General features: G+C 38.7%; 1 protein-coding gene across 2 annotated transcripts; it reads left to right on the plus strand.

Annotated features, from left to right (window-relative positions):
* The first annotated feature begins 5459 nt into the window (after nt 1-5459).
* On the plus strand, nt 5460-11247 carry swi5 (SWI5 homologous recombination repair protein). 2 transcript variants are annotated; one of them, XM_044173204.1, is made up of 6 exons: nt 5460-5679; nt 6681-6729; nt 6838-6941; nt 7225-7319; nt 7676-7718; nt 10540-11247. In XM_044173204.1, exons 1-5 carry the CDS (start codon nt 5543-5545, stop codon nt 7696-7698), a joined length of 408 nt encoding a protein of 135 aa, XP_044029139.1. In that variant the 5' UTR covers nt 5460-5542; the 3' UTR covers nt 7699-7718; nt 10540-11247. The 2 variants fall into 2 exon arrangements, with proteins under 2 accessions (XP_044029139.1, XP_044029138.1); XM_044173203.1 differs by lacking the exon at nt 7676-7718 and having other exon boundaries at nt 5464-5679.
* The last annotated feature ends 1186 nt before the right edge of the window (nt 11248-12433 follow it).

The raw sequence follows: 12433 nt of genomic DNA on the forward strand, positions 1-12433 counted from the left end.
GCCTGGGAAGTCATTCATTCAATTCAAGTAATTTACAAGTTTAAAAAGATATTTGCGGTGTGTACTTTTGTATGAAGTGAAGCCTCTTGATATAAAGGTTTATCAATGGGCATTTACTGTAATGAGAATGTGTATTACCTGGGCAGACAGGACTCCACAGGACCATATTTCTGCTGGGTGCCAAATGTTGAACAGTGGATTCAACTAAAAGCATGGTGCATCATCCAGGATTATCTTATTTAGTAAGCAGCTAAACGCAGGGTAAATATCAGCTAGCTGAAACATATGCTTTGGTTGGAGCACCACACCACAGTTGAGCCACACAGAGAGACCTGCAAGCAATCTTGTAGAAAATATGAGTTTCATTTTATGTCTAGACCGCAGGATGTAGACCATTAGGTTTACTGATCAAAGTAGCTTGTTTGGACATCTCTTTGAAGAAAAATGAAGTTGTACCATCCTAGATTGAAAACAGCAATCTAATTCTGTTTTGTTTGGTGCATATGTTGGCTATTGTTGTTGATTAAGCTAATAAGCCAACATCTGTTCATCTCAACCATCTCAACTCATAGAGGAAAATGATTTTTATTTCCCAGCGGCAGCCAAAAGTTGTATTCTCTAAAAGCTTATAGGTGTAAATATGTCTGAAAGGGAAACCAGTGAACCTACTAATATGTTTTTCTTTTATGTTAAAAGTCAAACATCAGACATACTGTAACAGATCAAATTTGAACATGAGAAAACAGTGAAGCCTGGCAAGCCTCTAACCACAGCAACAGCAATGCAGCATCTGTTTGCACACAGATCCAGTCAGCCCTGAGGCGATGAGGTGAGAGTCATGACAGCAAATATGTTTTAATGGGAAGGGTAAGAAACAAGAATGGGATGTTTAAGTGTGATGATAAACCGACCTGACAGTTAGAGGCGAGGAGATGATAGTCACAATGAAAACTCACCCGTGCAGGGAGGCTAAAAGATGAAAATGGGTTTAGTCTGACAATAAACTGAGTGAGTCAGAGAAGGGAGTAGACTAATCACACAATAGAAAAACAACTGAAAACTATTTCAGAGAGGAAATAGAAGTGGTTATTAGAAGGATGAGTCAGAGCTAATGAATGAGAAATAGCACACAGCACAGAATACACAGACAGATGGAGGCGTAGAGGAACTGATATCAAACCGAGGCCTCCCTGGCAGAGACATGAATAGCCATTTTGTGATGGCATTAATACATCAGCACTGCTTCAGACATGAAATACCTTTCAGATTATGATGGATTCCCTTTGATGTGGATACATTCAAACTCCCACTTATTTCTACATGAATTGCAAGTACTGTAACAGGGAATTACTGTCACACTAGCATTCCACCCACAAGGCAAATTGGCTGGAAATGTATTTATTGATTCTCTTTACAGTCACCATAATTTACATGTAATGATACCAGGACCACTTGTCTGAAAACATTGCATCTCAGTTTTCTGGTCTAGAACATGTTTAGCATGCTGTAGCTTGGGTAAACTGCTAGACCAGCTCTGTCAAATGTAAAGGCCTTTGTAACATTCAGTTAAAAACACCTGATGCGGGAATGAGGTCTGTCAACGCTGTGAAAGTGAGGTTGGAGGTCTGTGACCGTATACTTCCATCACGACTGACATTGTGCAGCTCAGCAAGAGTCTGCCTCATAACAGCCTAACAATCTATCAGCTGCTTTCTATCTGAGAGTCCTTCACCCAGGCTAATAGCTAAACATAAACATAAATCTTTCCTTCTGACAGCTAACCAGCTGTCCACCTAAACCTCCAAAATGTGTGTGTATTTCAATGAAACCACCGATTTGTAATGTTATGGTTGTATAAAGTATACATTTCCTGACTGCTTACATATGTGCACTACAGAAGTATATGTAGGTTTTTGGTGTGTTTATGTATTTTTGCAGGCATTTCTGTATTTATTTGCATAAGTGTTTTTATAAGTACGAAAGCCCTAAACGGCCATGGATTCAAACTTTTTATTTCCTCCGTTTTCCCATGATAACAAGTTTTTAAATTTTATTTATTTTCTCGAGATCACAAGTTATTTATGTCATTATCTCGAAAAAAAACAAAGCAGAGGAAATAAAATGTTTGAATCCATGGCCGTTTAGGGCTTCGAAAAATAAGTGCTTACAGGCTATGTGAATTATTTAGAGGCATAATCGCCTCCAGTGTAAGCAGAGCTCATAGCGCAGCCTTTAGAGGTGTATCGATGTTTTTTGACATGCTTTGAATCATCCCCCTCATCTACCTCTCATCCTGCAGCAATGTGCTCTCTCTCTCTCACTCTGTCTGTCCGCTGCATCTCTTGCAGTCTCTCTCTCTTTATCTTTTTATTCCCCCCCTTTACTGTCTAGTACTACATGGTGTGTTTGTGTGTGTGTGCCTATTTTATGGTCCCTGGCCATAATTCCCCAACAGTGGAATTTAGATGCAGTACAGAGGAGCGGCCAGGATTCCCTGAATTATGAATGTGATAGATACGAGGCTATCCAACTAAGATTACAAACCAAAGCTTCCTGCCCCTTCTCCTCCTTTCCACTTATTGTCCTGCTGTTTCAACCTCCTGTCCTGTTCCCTCCTCTCATTCCCATTCCTTGTTCTTTCCCTGCTCGGATTTTGCTTACTTTTCTCACTGCCTCCTCTTCCACCTCCTCCCTCTCATGCTCTCTTTTCAAATCCTGCTTCTCTAATGGTAGTGGTAATAATATTAATAAAATTATAATAGTAATAATAATGATAGGAATGATAATAATAGTAATAAGACTAATAATAATACTTGTAGTAGCGGTTGTCGAGCAGGAGCATGGGGATAGCAGCTGGCCCGCAATCATAGATCCATCTTAGGCCTACTCTACCGCAGCGACCTGGGTTTGAGTCCAGCCCATGGCCCTTTGCTGCACCCTCCCAAAATTCAGAATACGGACTAGGAGCATGGTACACTATAACAAATAGAATTGGCTATAGTGTTTTCCAGGCTGGGTGTGAAAGACTAAGAACAAGGCTTTCGAATGAGTTATAATTTAGTTTAGGGTTGATTAATAGGCTTAAGTCGAAGATGGCTGCAACTCCACCTCCTTATGGTCCTATTTAGGTTCATAAGCAGCGTTCTTGGGCATAAACAAAGACTGCTGCTAAATTCTGTAATGATGATAATAATGATAATAATAATAACAATAATAATAAAACATAGAGCACTTATCAAAACAAAATACAAAGTGTTTCACAAAGAGAGAAATAAAATACCACAGTGAATGATAAAATATAAAATAAATGAATTACATAAAAACAATAAAATAAACAGACAGCTCAGGTAAGATCAGGATATGCTTTCAGATAAAAATGCGTTTTGAGAAGAGACTTAAAAGAAGACACTGACTCAGACTACCTAATTTCTTCGGGCAAGTTGATCCAGAGCCTCGGGGCCCTGATGGCAAAAGCTCTGTCCCCCTTAGTTTTCATCCTGAACTCAGGAACAGACAGAAGACCTCTGCCCGAAGATCACAAACTACGTGAAGGTTCATAAGGGATTAAAAGGTCTAAAATATAGTCTGAAGCCAGGCCATGAAGAGCCTTAAAAGTAATCAATAAGATCTTAAAATCAATCCTAAAACAATCAAGGAGCCAATGATACTGTGTTCTATTACTGAACATATACAGAACATTCCTTGCCAATACTTTAGTCTTTTATTTTGGTATTCCTGAGGCCCCTCACCACCAGTATGGACATTACCCTGCCAAAAATAAACACAGGCAGTCCAAGCTTTGAGAGGTTGGTAGCACATTAGGATGGAGCTCTCTCCTCAGACTATAGACAAAAGTACAACCAACATTACAAACAGACACGTCTCCATTGCCCACATTAACAATAACAGCAGATGTCATATTTGTTGTGATAGTAAAAAAATGTCATTGTCATTAATGTAGTTTTTGTACATTTGCACAAATGAAACACATGACTTTGTGTCCTTAATTAACAAAACTCAGAGATATATGGCATCCGTTCAGAATAGGTGATAGAGTAATACACACACAGATGCTTATTGCTGTCAGAGATGTGGAGAAATAGCCATCCTCCACAAATCTCTCCCTCTCTGTCTCACACACACATGACCGCGCGCAGGAACCATTAATGCCCAGTGTGTGTAATCTTGCTTTCTAAAAGGAGAAAAGGCCATGCATCCTGTTTGAATTTTTCATTCCCCACCCTCTCTGTCTCTGTATAACAACTGATAAATAAGCAATGAATCCTGTGGACACAACGCAGAATGGACTTGATTTTATGTCCTCCACACCCCAACACCATCTCCCCTAGATACACATTTTGTCTGCCTTTCTCTTTTTTGTCTCACTCTCTTCTTTTCTCTATGAACCCTGTCTCTCTTTCCAACGCATGCTCTCTGCCTCTCTCTCTCTCTGTTTTAAGAGCTAAATCTTTCACTGTGTTCCTCTCCCTTTGATACTTGCCCAGTGAACCTTACTGGAAAGACTCTGGCACCAATATGTGGTGGAAAAGTGTGTGTGTCTCTGTATGTGTCTCTGTGTCTGTTTTTGTGGATTGAACGTGACCTTTTGCTTTGTTAATCCACCACCGATTTAGATTTAGAGCGCTGGTGGCTTTGAATCAGTCTGAGAGGCATCTTGTTTGGTGAGCAGTGCAGACTAGCCTCATTTTAGATTAGCATGAATATATGCCACAACATCGCTGTATTGTTATGCAATATTCTTCTCTGTCAACAAGTGTGTGGGTTGTTTCAGACAGAGAGAGAGAGGGGAGAGAGTGGAACAGAGATAGTCTGTATTTGAGTGTTATGAAAGGTGAAGATGTGATGAAGATAGAAATAAAAGTCAACTTAAGTGGTACTTTTTCGCCACCTGGTGGTCCAATAAGGATATGGCTTTGTTGACACATTCCAGCCAAAAAAATAAACGTAATATTTGGGCAGACAACCCCTCTCAATGTCCATAAGTTTAGCTGTTAGAAGGATATTTTGCTTTAACCAATTATAATGAAAATCAACTGAATGGTTAAAAACACTTTTTATATTGTGACTTATTTTGGCGTGAAATAGGCTTTAATTACCCAAATTTGATGATCTGGTGTTATCTATACATGCCAAGACTGGAACCACAATAGGACCCTTGTTTACAATGCTTTTGTAGGCCTATAATCATGTAGCTAGACAATAACGCTAACTCTTTGTAGTCCGTTTAAAATGTAACGTACTAAGTATCATATATAAAACCAAAGTACAATTCTAGGTTGTTTCATACTTTGAGAAATAACTTGCGTTAATGTGTAAATACTATAAAGTCTCCCAAAACTAACCCGTCAAGAGTCGTGAGTCACAATCGACATTTTCACACGGTTGTTACCAGGGTAACAAAATTGATCCAAGTCCCGCCTCTCTGTTTCAAGAACCAATCCGGTTTTATTGTGCGTCTGTTTACCGTCAGCCGCGAATTGCGAACTTCCTACTTGTTCAAGTGCTTTACTTACTGCATTAAATGAACTATAACACACATTTTCATAATATTGAAGGCAGTATGAACACAGAGCAGTCTGCTGAAATCCACTGTAGTGCAAATAACTGTCCAGTTTCGACGCTGGAGGGGAACGACTTGAAAAAAGGAGCACTGAAAAGGTAACTTGTTAACAATTAAGCTAGCCCTAACGTTAGCTAGCTGATATATCGCCTACTTGCTAACGTATGCTAACTTTATTTTCAGGCAATGCTGATTAGTTGTAATCACTTAAAAATATGTTTTACATAGCTTTGTTGCTGTGATATTGCACCAAGACCTTCCGGAGACGACATGTGCTGTAACGTTAAAGATGCTCAGGGATGCAATTTACAGTAACGTTAACTATTTTAGCGGAGGAAACAGAAATGCATTTAATAAAGACGAAAATCTGTATTAGATAACCTCAGACATCGTAACATACTGCACTATTTGACAGGTTTTTTTTGTGGCAAATGCATATATGAATGTCTTTTCTGTTAGCTGGCCAATGATCACCGACTAGAAGTCAAAGTGTACCCACTTTCTTGTTGACCACAAAATCATCAACTATCTATCCACCTAGCTACCTTTTCACTCCCATGAGCTTCCTCTGGGTATCCCACTTATTCTGTTCAAGTTGTTAAAAGTACCTTTTGCTTAATTTGTAAAATATACTGGCTCTTTGCAGAACTTGACAACATGAGATATTTCTTTGCGATCGTCATCTGAGTAATCATTGGTTCAATGATTATAATTATTTGGCCATAGCCAGAAAATTGATGAAGCCTTGTCTTCAAATCCAATATGTATGTTTACAGGGGCACGGATTTAATGAACTTAAAACATAAGTAATATGATGTGTTTATTGACTGTGTTTGTATGTAACAAGTTGGAAAATGACTCAATATTGTGGAAGGTTTGCACTCTAGCTGTAAACCTGTTGTTGTTTTCTTTGGATGTACACAGACAATACAGCTTTTATTGCTACTATTGCCCTTTAGGAATTACATTTTGAGAGTTAATGAATATTGAGAGAATATGTAACCAGCCACTTCAAAGAAATGTTATTTTTTTATACATTTTCTCCTCAAGTGAAACATATCCTGTCTTTAACAATAGTTTCCTTCCGGTCTCTCCCTAGAACTCCATTCTCAAAGTTTAAGAGAGTACACTCCAACTTCAAATCACCTGTAAGTAAATCCCCTCTCTGTCTGTCTGTAACACACATACATATAAATCTTATATGTAGTGCCACATGTGCATCCCAGTTTCATGGTTGTCTGTTTTGAACCCCACAGCTTCAAGTAACTGAGAGTGCTAAAGTTAGCCCTGCAGAGGAGGTGGCAGAGCTAGAGAGGAGAAGAGAGCAGCTGGACAAAGAGATAGCACAGCTGGAGGCTGAGTGAGTACAGCTGTGTGTGTTTGTCTTGTACTGTATTTCTGACTTTGAGGTTCAATTTGAATAGTATGGGTTTAGGTTAAGCATGTAGTGTTGATGACTCAGTTTAGCATTAGGGGACAGGGAATCAATAGTGTTGATCCCCACAAATAATACCCTGAAATACCTATAACACATGTGTGTGTCCATGTGTACGCTTTTTGCCTGCACATAGTTTTGTCAGTCTTTGGACAGATCTGCTTTTGTGTGAGATCTGTTGTGTGTGTGTGTCTGTGTGTTTTTCCAGGGGATACACAGTAGATGAGCTGGAGCATCATATTGATATGCTGCATGAATACAATGACATCAAAGACATCGGACAGTCACTCCTGGGCCGTATTGGTAAGAGAAATACTCATGTAGACATTTCAATTCACTAGTTTTTAGTAGCAGTTAAAAGCGCATAATAGTAGCCTAGGCTTGCAGAATTTACAAGAACAGTATAAAATGTTTAAGTTCTAATGTTTATAATTGAATATTGTGGGTCAGATACATTATACTCCAGACAAATTTATAGACAGGTGAATGTTAAGGTCTCTCCATTCTAGCATATACAGAATTAATTTTTTTACGGAACTCGCCAGCAGTCAAACAAGTCACAAGTATAATATATATATATATATATATATATATATCTCCAACATGTCTGCTGATCGTGACAGCCATTTATAGGATGCATCCTCTCCTCCCTCTGTTAGCAGTGGCTTTTTTGTATCCATGACAGATGAAGTCCACTTGTGGGTATGACTTATTTTATTTACTATATATTTCTCTTCACACCAAAAAAAATAAAATTAAAATAGTGTTGCACAATGACAGCTAACCAAAACTGTCAGATGAATGAGTTGTCTGTCTGTCTATGTGACTCATGTTTACACCTCTTGGCTCATTTATAATAAGCAGTGTGAACCCTGAACAGACTAGATGAGACATACAACAATATGTATTTTTCTGGTGTGATTTGGACCAAAGAAAACAAACTGCACAAAGGTGTGATCACATCCTTAAAAACAATTTCAATGACAGAGATGACTGTAAATAGACAAACAAAGATAACATCAGATTTACCACATGGTCACATACAGTTGTCACAGTCTATACCTTATGGTATTTTGATGGGTATGCACCATTAAAATAGTATAGCTAAGAATGCTGTCTGTGGAGAAAATGAATGAGAGTGTACTCATTAAATTGATATGCAGCCATGTCCATCTTTATGTGTGCTAAAATTTACATTAATGTTATTTATACATATATCATTGGAGGAAACAGTTGAATAAGTGATTATCTGATTGGGTAATGCAACTATACCTTGTAGGAAAAATGTAAACTAAAAATGATGGGCTTCTCTAGGTCTCATTACAATATATTGAGAGAAGTTTATATTCAAGTTGTTCCAGAGCCAGCCACCAGAGGGCAACAGAGCAGTGTCTCTGTTTCCCTCTGAAGGCTGAATCAAAAGTCAGGGCCAGGCTTTCATTTGACTTTAGTATTTACACAACTCTGATTATGTGTGCATTTAGATTGCATTGGCTTGCCTATAAAATATTCACTCCCATTAGATTAACACTTAACAGAAAAATGTCATTGGTTGAAGTGCTTCTCTTATTTGGACAAGCTTGGTCAGGTTCCCACCTCATCCATCTTAAATAAACTGAAAGTCCTTTAATTTTCTGTGTCCAGTCATATGTTGGCTAATATTGATCAGCATTGTTTTCATACATCATATGATGACAGAAATATCAAATTACTTGAAATTGGTTCTACATTTAGTAATCACCTACTGTAACTCAAATCACGGATAGTAGCTAGTACACCAGTTGCAGGCTGTAGACCCTTCACTTTTCTTTCTCAGAGAGATCAAAAAGTTGTGTTGGCATTTCACCTTCTCCCTACAACTCCTGTGACACTGCATAGTACTGTGTAAATCCATCAAGTAAGGATGTGTCTGGGGGACACACACCAGTATGAGGAAATAGGCTACATGACTGTGCTGTATGTGTGTGTGTCTTTAAAACATATTTGTGTGCATGTGCTGCAACTGCATGAGGTTGAGGAATTGTGGAGAAGTTCACACCATTCACACTGTTAGGGGGTTTTGGTGAATCATAGCCAAGTCACATTATGGTCTGTGCGTGTGTCATAACAAACATGACTTTTTACCTACTTTTACGTGCATGTGCTTGTGTGTGTGGTGTTAAATAAAATCTGGACAGAATATGTACACAGGAACAACACAGATAGTTATACATTCCTCAGATGCTAATGTCCACTTTTGTGTTATTCCGTGTAGAAAAAAATGGGCAAGCTCTCATTTTTAGATCTATATGGTGAGTTAAAAGCTTGCTATCTCTTTAAATTCTTTCTCAGTACAGTGAAGAGTCAGGATGATAATGACCTCTTAGTGAATGGAGGTGGCATTTCCCCTCTGACACAATGGCAGTCTTTCACATCACACACACACAAAAGTACAATCTCTGTCTGTCATGCAGACACATGCATACACTCACACATACACAAACTGTCAAACACAAACACGTGCTATCATCCTCTCTTTCCCCCTTCCTGCTCGCTCACTTTCTCTCAAACACACACACAAAGAGTCTGCACTTTAACACTGAGTTGCTGTTGTATGCTGTTATGGGTGGGCAGGCTGTAGAGTGAGAGAAGAGACAAGAGGAGATGCCCTGCAGTACTCTCTAAAGACAACTGTCCCTTTGTCTCTCACCATGTCCGTCTGTCTGTCTGTCGGTCAAGTTTAAGGTCATTATCATATCTCCCTAGAAATTTCCTTTTTTGCCTAATATAGTCTGCAAAATATTGAAATTTTCACCACTTTAGAGATATTTATGTATATTACTTATGAGTTTCGCTAATGAGAAATTTGCCCTGAAGCAGAGTTTGTCATTGTTTTATGAAACAGTTATTGTGATTATTGTTAATTGTTCCTGACAGATACTGTTTATAATCAACAGTGGTATCCCTGTCTGAAATTAGCCGAGTATTCAGGTAAACTGAAATGTCAGAGAAGGAAAACAGACAGGATAAGTGCAGTTTTGAAAGGAAACTTCCATTCAAAACCTTGTACTGTAACCTTGTACTGTAAACTAACGAGTGTTGAGTCTTGAGTGTTGCACCGCAGGCGCAAAGACGATTGATGAAACCATATGAAAAAAATGAACTCAGCCCGGCGCAGCTCAGCATAGCTTGGTTCTGCGTGGTGAGGAAGAGATCTAGATAGTGGGGATGTTAGATGGTATATAGTCAATTATGCTTTAACGGGGTTAATTTATGAAAAAAAAAACTTTTTATTATATTTTAAGCTGCAATGAAAATGACTATGGAGATGGGTTAAGATAAGAGGTCTGTTTAATTTCTATTAGCATTTTAAAGCTACTGTTGAAAATCTTTTCACAGAGTACACGCCTTATGTTTAAAGTGATTCATTTGTTTGGTACTGTGATCTTGGTCTGTTCAGTGTTTTGAAGATTGTTTGAAAAGTAGATTAGAGGGAGATGACCCTGCTGAAGGAGCCTAACCCCCACTTTGCTATGTCTTGCAGCTGCTCTGAGGGGGACCACCACACGAGATCTCTACAGCCACTTTGGTCTGGAACTTGATGACTGAAAAAGAGCCTGGAAAAAATTAAAATACAGTGGTGAGAATGGTTCCCCAGACAAAGGGGAGAGGGACATAAAGAGAAAAAGGAAAGACCAAAGAACTTTTTGATATGAGGATGGATTTAGACTAAAGATGTGACTGCAGGAACTGTGTTGAACTCAATTGGCTCCTTCAGACAGAGGTTTGCTCATTTTCTTTGTGATTCTGTTTTCACCTCTTTACAGAGGACGATCTGATTAACAGCAATGAGCATGATAAGATGAGAATAGTGTAAGTCCAGCAGGCAGGCCTGATATTTATAATAGGCCATGCACACAAACCATTAACTTGAGGCTGTGACAGAAAACAAATGTTTATATGACTTTTCTCCAGCCTATTGCCTGCCTTGGTTGTGCAAGCATATAAATGCTATTGAGACACTACCAGCTTTGAAAGGCCTTGTTTTGACATTTGAGCTTATCTAAATGGAGTTTGGAAAAGGACATGCATGATGGCTTCATGAATGTCAGTTATTTCTCTGATTTTTGTCTATGTACAGAAAAGAGGGAATGCGGGAGTGTCAACTTAAAGTGTAAAATATAATGTGTTAGCTCCTAGTATAATATGCTTTGTACACTGGCAATAACATGTAATAAATAAGTCACTCAGACAGTATGTTCCCATTTGCATTGTTACCTCTGAACCCACTATGGAAACTAAAAAGAGTTACAGATAACATTGTAGTTATAGCATTCATTTTGTGGAATGAAACAGTTGAGCTCAACTATGTCAGAAGGTATCACAATACACTGTCAATTTCTGATATTCATTTCACACCCTCCAACCATTTATGAAGTGAAAGTGTAACTGTTAAAAACAGATGCATTTAGTTAATTTTGATAGACTCCACCTTTTATAACAGGTCTGTCTGTTCAATTTAACCCCTAATATGACACATTAGTTAACATCCCCCTAAAGGTCATGCCAATCCCACCCACTTTTTAAAACGTTAGGGAGGGGAAAAGGATATTAGGCAACTGTCACACAGTTTCCTGTCTGACTCCATGGGACCATCTAAAAGTTTTACTACAAAGAGAGGGTTGGGTACCTACTTCCTTTATTTAAAAAAGTCCCCAATGCTGCTCTGCTTGCCTGAAATGTTCAGTATATGCACTAAACAGAAAACACAGACTGATGGCATAATACACTGGGCGTGCCCTGATCTGTCTGAGAACCACTGATAATGTGTCTTCTCAAACCGATAGCAGCAGACGAACTTCACAGCCCTAATGATGTTGTTTGACTGTGTGTGAGTGTGTGTGTCGATGGGCGTCTGTTCCCTCACGTAAAATTGCAAAAAAATGTGTGTATGAACTTTTATCCCTCATTTGCAGGTCAAAGCTCTTCCTATTTTCTTATATTGATCCTTGCATCACCTATCATTCATTTACAATCTCACATACCGGGGTCAGTGTGGTGTATATATACTCTGTGTTATTGTACCAGATGACACCAGATTATAAATGCTGATCAAGGCGCTCACATGGTTGCAATGTAAAACTTTTACCTTTATCTGATTAGTCTTTGGTATTGCTGCAGATGCGATGTATTTTGTGTTAACAAATAAGTGTGTCTCCATTAATTTGAGCTGTCTAGACCACGGGGGAGGTAACCTCTTTTAACCTGCAGCAGCGACCTACAGCAGTTTGTTATAGTATATCTTTTGTAATCTTCCCTAATTATGCAATGTGCTTCATGACATGACACATTGCTGTGATGATCACTGTGTAAAGTGTCAGCCTCCTTGTGTCATTGGGGGCTAATGTTAGAGTTGCAGTAATCAGCAAGACAAAAAA

Source organism: Siniperca chuatsi, linkage group LG18 (assembly GCF_020085105.1).
Source record: "Siniperca chuatsi isolate FFG_IHB_CAS linkage group LG18, ASM2008510v1, whole genome shotgun sequence".
NCBI lineage: Eukaryota > Metazoa > Chordata > Actinopteri > Centrarchiformes > Sinipercidae > Siniperca > Siniperca chuatsi.

Excerpts from the sequence above, each read along its gene's own strand:
- swi5 (XM_044173203.1), top strand. The coding sequence starts at position 5,543 with ATGAACTATAACACACATTTTCATAATATTGAAGGCAGTATGAACACA. Across the intron at positions 5,680-6,680 it reads AAAAAAGGAGCACTGAAAAG|AACTCCATTCTCAAAGTTTA; the intron begins GTAACTTGTTAA and ends GTCTCTCCCTAG. Across the intron at positions 6,730-6,837 it reads ACTCCAACTTCAAATCACCT|CTTCAAGTAACTGAGAGTGC; the intron begins GTAAGTAAATCC and ends TGAACCCCACAG.